General features: G+C 52.1%; 1 protein-coding gene across 1 annotated transcript; it reads left to right on the top strand.

The window, feature by feature from the left end:
* Positions 1-378: 378 nt before the first annotated feature.
* Positions 379-2,479, top strand: Gsc2 (goosecoid homeobox 2). The gene is made up of 3 exons (XM_042666250.1): positions 379-634; positions 775-1,028; positions 2,214-2,479. Exons 1-3 carry the CDS (start codon positions 379-381, stop codon positions 2,319-2,321), a joined length of 618 nt encoding a protein of 205 aa, XP_042522184.1. The 3' UTR covers positions 2,322-2,479.
* The last annotated feature ends 3,290 nt before the right edge of the window (positions 2,480-5,769 follow it).

Genomic DNA, 5,769 nt, shown 5'->3' with positions numbered 1-5,769 from the left:
TATATAAATTGAGTAACCAACTATATAAATTGTTGGGGTTCACTGGCTTGATCCGGGGGGCTGCCGGGGTCCGGGTGTCCCTCAAAAGGGAAGATACCGGGCCCTGCTGGCAGTGGGGAGGCGACCCTCTGACTCCCACCCCCATCGGCGATTGCTGCCCACCCTGGACGCCAAGCCCTCCCCGCACCTCGGCCAGCCCCCCGCGCACCGAGGCGGAGCCGGCTCTCCCTCCACCGCACTCGGGGATTAGCGCGCTCCTGGCCCCGCGGCGGGATTAGCTCGCGTGGACTCCGCACCGGTCCGGGGATTACCGCGCGCTCCCCACGACGTGTATGTATATATATATGCCCGTGGCGGCCGCCCCAGGGCTGGATGGGCATGGCGGCGGCCGGGGGTGCGCCAAGCCGCGGGGGTCCCGGGCGGCCCTGCCCCTTCTCCATCGAGCACATCCTCTCCAGCCTGCCCGATCGGAATCCTGCGGCCCGACCTGCCCGGCCACCGCAGGCCAGCAGCCGCCAGAGCCCCTCCGAGCCCGAGGAGCCCGGGGCAACCGAGATTGTGCCCTGTGCCTGCTGCTGCTGCTGCGGCCCCCGCGCGGTGCAGCGTAGACCCCCCGAGGCGGCCGCCGGGCTGGGTGAGTGGGCGCAGGGCCGATCCCGAAGCTGATCGGAGGGGAGGGGAACCCAATTAGGGGTCCTGTCCCCCTGAACGTGGCGCAATCGGTGGAGACCTCAGTCCCCGCGTGGTCCCCTTACCACCCCGACCCCCCCGCAGGCTCACGTCTACCGTGGCCCTTGAGGCTGGGACCTGCGGCGCCCTTGCCCTTGGCAGCGCCGGCTGGAGGATCCGAGACGCTGTCCGGTGCTAGCGGACCCGGCCCGCAACGACGCACGCGACGCCACCGCACCATCTTCAGCGAGGAGCAGCTGCAGGCGCTCGAGGCGCTCTTCGTGCAAAACCAGTATCCGGACGTGGGCACGCGGGAGCGCCTGGCCGGCCGCATCCGCCTGCGGGAGGAGCGCGTGGAGGTGAGTGTCCTGCCTTGCGGGACTGCGATAGGGGCTGCGCCTCCCGCTCTTAATTTTCTATAATCGCCCGCCCTGATTGCCCGGAGGAAGCCCTGGAGGCCCAGCGTGGTGGAGGGAGAGGCTCCTCGGGGTGGCGCGATGGGGCGTAGGGCCAGTGCCCGGGCGGGAGGGGGGGGGGAAAGGGCGGGGGGAGAGAGGGACTGCACTGGTTAGGTAGGAATGGGCAGTTAAGTTTGGGCAGTTTATTTGCCTTTAAATCTCACTCGATGATAAAAGAGGCATTCGTTCAACGTTCCAGATTTTTGGGAAGTTCACAAATGCACAAATCTGCAAAGGGGCGTCCCAGTTGGCGCTGAGCAGACGCTGGGAGGGTGGGAAAGCGATTCCCATTCATTCCAGGAGCCACTGTCAACATCTGCCACAGTAAGGGGAGGTGAGGACTAGGCGCTGGTGGCTCACATCTGTAATCCAAGCTACTCAGGAGACTGAGATCTGAGGATTTGATTTGAAGCCAGCCTAGGCAGAAAAGTCTTTAAGACTTTTTTTTTTTTTTTTTGCCAGTCGGTGGGGCTTGAACTCTGGGCCAGGGCACTGTCCCTGAACCTCTCCGTTCTCAAGGCTAGTGCTCTACCACTAGAGCCACAGTGCCACTTCCGGCTTTTTTCTTTTTGCTTATGTGGTGCTGAGGAATCGAACCCAGGGCCTCATGTGTGTGAGGCAAGCACTCTACCGCTGAGCCACATTCCCAGCCCCTCTTTATGACTCTTATCTCCAATTAAACACCAAAAAGTAAAAAGCTGGGAAATGAAGCTGTGACTCAAAAGTGTTAGAGAACTAGCCGTGAGCAGAAAAGGCCAAGGGACAGTGCCCAGGCCCTGAGTTCAAGTCCCAGTACTGGTCCATGCATATACACATGGAAGGTAGCACTCACCCCTGTCCACCCACACCCTTATCTTTTTTTGTTTTTTTGTCGGCCATTTCCAGTTTTCTGGTGGTTAATTGGAGACAAGATTCTCAGGGACTTTCCTGCCCAGGCTGGCTTTGAACCCCAATGAACAGATCTCTGCCTCCTGAGTAGCTAACATCCTTATCTAAAGTCCTCTGTTCCTCTCTCTGGAACCAGTAGCATTTGACCACAGTCCTGGAAGCCTGAGTAGTCCCCTCTTCCTCCCTCTTTCTCCTTAGGTCTGGTTTAAGAACCGACGGGCCAAGTGGCGACACCAGAAGCGGGCATCATCATCTTCAAGGCTCCTGCAAGGCCCTAAGAAAGCTCCCAAGGAAAGCTGCTGCTGATCCTGAAAGCTACCCTTGGCCTTGGCTGTGACCTTAGGACCCCACACAGAAAGAAGACAGACCTTCTTCATGAACAAGGACTCTAGGGAGGAAGCAACCTCTTCCAAGAGTCTCCACACTTTCTGGTCACAGGAACTAGCGCTGGGTGTGTGTGCATGTATGTGTGGCAGAGACAATTCCCCCCTCAAGGGAGGGCATGCTAAGCACCTAGGTGCCCTCTCCTCCTGGATGACAGGAACTAGGAAGATTCCTTTGTAGGTGGAGTAAGGGCATGGAACAGGTCAGCCTCCTTAACACCCACTGCCCAAGGAGGCACTAACTCCACCCCAGAGCAGGAACCATTGCTTATCAACATAGGGCCCAGAATCTTCTCCAGTGGCCTCCACCCCAGGGCATACTAGTCTCCTATTTCTCCTCATGTAGACATGGACCCACTTTAACCCAGTATCTACATCATTTAGACTCATTGCCTCTTCAAATGTCCTGCACAAGGCTGTGGCATCTGCACCTGTTGAATAAGGTTGGAAGTAATTTCCAGCTTTTCACTTGCACCTTAATCTTTTTTTTTCTTTCTTTCTTTTTTCTGCTGGTCATGGGCCTAAACTCTGGGCCTGGGTGCTGTCCCTCAGCTCTTCAGCTCAAGGCTAGTGCTCTACCACTTGAGCCACAGTGCCACTTCTGGCTTTTTTCTGCTTATGTGGTGCTGTGGAATTGAACCCAGGGCCTCATGCATGCAAAGCAAGCACTCTACCACTAAACCACCTTCTCAGCCCTGCACCTTAATCTTTGAGCCCTGCTGATACCAAGAAATACACAAGAACTATAAATGCCACAAAGGCAGTCCAGAGTCCCATATTCAACTGAGCTCCATGTCCATACCCAGCCAGTAGCTGCCCCTCCTCCTTCCTTCCCAGGTTTTATGTGTGTGTGTCAGGGGGGGGGGGGGTTAGGGTGTTTTGGGGACCACAGCACAGTGAGTCATCCATATCCCATGCCAAATGTCCTCCAGTGAGTAGATGTAACATGGATAGTGGCAAGGTCCCCTGGGGGATACTGACCTGCTTTATGGATACAGGCCCTTGGTTTCCTCCTTCTGGGGATTTCCATGCCATCCTAGGCTTGAGCAAGATAAGGTTAGATCCAGGAACTCCATCCTTGCAGCTTTGGAAAAAGTTTCCCTTCTCTCTACCATCTTGACTAGTGGACCCCAAAGTTCCCAGTGCCCCATCTGGCTTGAGCATCTCATTCTATCTCCTTGTAGGTCCTGGTGGGTGTGGAATAGTATCTGTAAGAGACACGGTAACCAACACCATAGTTCTTGGGGATTTCAAAGCCTGGTGAGTTTGGATGACTCCCAAGTTGACATGTGTCCCTCAGCCAAAGCTTCCCCAATACTGCTGGGTGGCTTAAGGGCAGGTGCTGTCACTCCCATCTCCCTAGGACACACCATTATGACTGTCACAAAACCCTTCTAACTGAAGCTTGACTTTGCCTTTAAACACTGTCTTAGTAATGGAAAAAACTAGATCCTGGTCAGCTCCCTGCAGGCTGAGACACTCCATCTAGCTAGCTTCCAAGCCCCTTGTTCTCCTTAGCTAAACAGCCATTTGTCATCCTTTTTTGTTTTGTTTTGTTTTTTGGGTCTGGTTGTGGGGCCTGAACTCTGGGCCTGGGCGCTGTCCCTCAGCTCTTCAGCTCAAGGGTAGCGCTCTACCACTTGAGCCACAGTGCCACGTCCGGCTTTTTTCTTTTTGCTTATGTGGTGCTGAGGAATCGAGCCCAGGGCCTCATGCATGCAAGGCAAGCGCTCTACCACTGAGCCACCTTCCCAGCCCCCATTTGTCATCTTTTAGGGCAATCATGGTCAACCAACTGTGTCCAATGTATCTAAGCTCTACCTTCCAGGCTCTAACTGTCCTTCTGAATTGTTTCTTCCTCTCCAACTGCTCTTTGGCAGGCTGACTGCCCTTCCCCATCTACAAGCTGACATTAATGTAGACCTCTGGAGGCTTATCTCCTCATCCCCATTCTCTTCTTGGTTTATCTTTTCCATCCTTAGCTCCAATTCTATTCTCTTTGCCACATTTCTACTTCCATCTCCAACCCAGGACTCCTCCTTGGGCTAGATATTTATGTCAAACTGCCCCCAGACCACTCCTCTAGAAGTCTACAGGCTCATTGTCCACAATGAGTGCTCCCTATTCAATCCAAGTGTATGAACTGGAATCCCTTGTCCATTATATCTGATCCAATAGCAATTCAACTTTACTTCTAAAGAAACACATCAATCACTCCAGAATCCACTTTCTTTCAAATTCCAATTGCACTATCACCTCTCACTGTGACCATTGCATCTCTCTGCAACTATGTCTACTGGTACCTACTTTGGCTCCCTTTTAATTCAGAAAAAAAGGTGAAAAACTCACGAGCACCCATGAATCTCCCAGTCTAACAACTGCCTTTTTGGTAGCATCTCATACCTCACTACATTCTGTGTATATCCAAAAGTCTGCTTGTAACTTCCCTTGCTCCCTCCTACCACTAGATCTTTGAATATATTCTTTCCATACTTTCGTCCCATTGCAATGCCATTGATCTTTTGGATCTACAGTCACTTTGTCCAGGAAATGTCCTCTGATTTTCCCCACTAGATAAAGATTCTCTAAGTACAAATTCTTCTTGCCAGTTACAACTGCCACTTTACAATTTTATGTTTGTCTCCTCCACTAATTGAACCATCAGCTCTATGGAAGCAGGAACGTCACCAGAGTCCCCAGTGAATCCCAATGAATCAAGATGTGGTTGCATATCTAAAAGCAAGGTTGTATTCAATCATTCGGGGCTTGTTTGTAATAATTCATAACCTCCCTTTGGGAAGAAATTCCTGAAAAGTGCTTAGTAAGTTTTCTGTTTCATTTAAATGAGAAATGACCCTCTTCTGGGAAGAACACTCCGGCATTTAAAGGGGTAAATGATCACTAACCAGAAATTTCTTTACTGAACAACCACCTTCCCTACCTTATTTATCTTTTGTTATAATGATCTAGGAGGAATTAGCTTATTGTTCTTTCCTTGCATAAAGGTTGAAACTAGTATAAAACCAAGTTTTCTGAAGAGTGTTTTTGTTAATATTATTGAAGCGCATTGAGTGATTATTTGCGAGAATTTGGAAACCCAAAGCCTTCTGATTTCCTCCAGTGCTAAAATTGGTTTAACAACGCGTCCTATACGTCAAATAGCCCTCACAACAGCGCCCCATTGTGTCTACAGCCCAGACAACTCAGGGCAGGGAGAAAGACTACAACTCCCATAAACGCAAGTGCTTCCGTGACGTCACACGACGCGCCCTCTGGCACTAGAAAAGTACTGTTTTCCCATTGGTTAGCTGTTGTAGGCGCCTGCGCAAATGGTGAAGTTCCCGCTCCCCACCCCCCCCAACCTTGTGACG

Source organism: Dipodomys spectabilis, unplaced genomic scaffold (genome assembly GCF_019054845.1).
Source record: "Dipodomys spectabilis isolate Male_0828 unplaced genomic scaffold, ASM1905484v1 ptg000363l, whole genome shotgun sequence".
NCBI lineage: Eukaryota > Metazoa > Chordata > Mammalia > Rodentia > Heteromyidae > Dipodomys > Dipodomys spectabilis.
This window is presented reverse-complemented; position numbering and strand designations above follow the sequence as displayed.

Excerpts from the sequence above, each read along its gene's own strand:
- Gsc2 (XM_042666250.1), top strand. The coding sequence starts at position 379 with ATGGCGGCGGCCGGGGGTGCGCCAAGCCGCGGGGGTCCCGGGCGGCCC. Across the intron at positions 635-774 it reads CGAGGCGGCCGCCGGGCTGG|GCTCACGTCTACCGTGGCCC; the intron begins GTGAGTGGGCGC and ends ACCCCCCCGCAG. Across the intron at positions 1,029-2,213 it reads TGCGGGAGGAGCGCGTGGAG|GTCTGGTTTAAGAACCGACG; the intron begins GTGAGTGTCCTG and ends CTTTCTCCTTAG.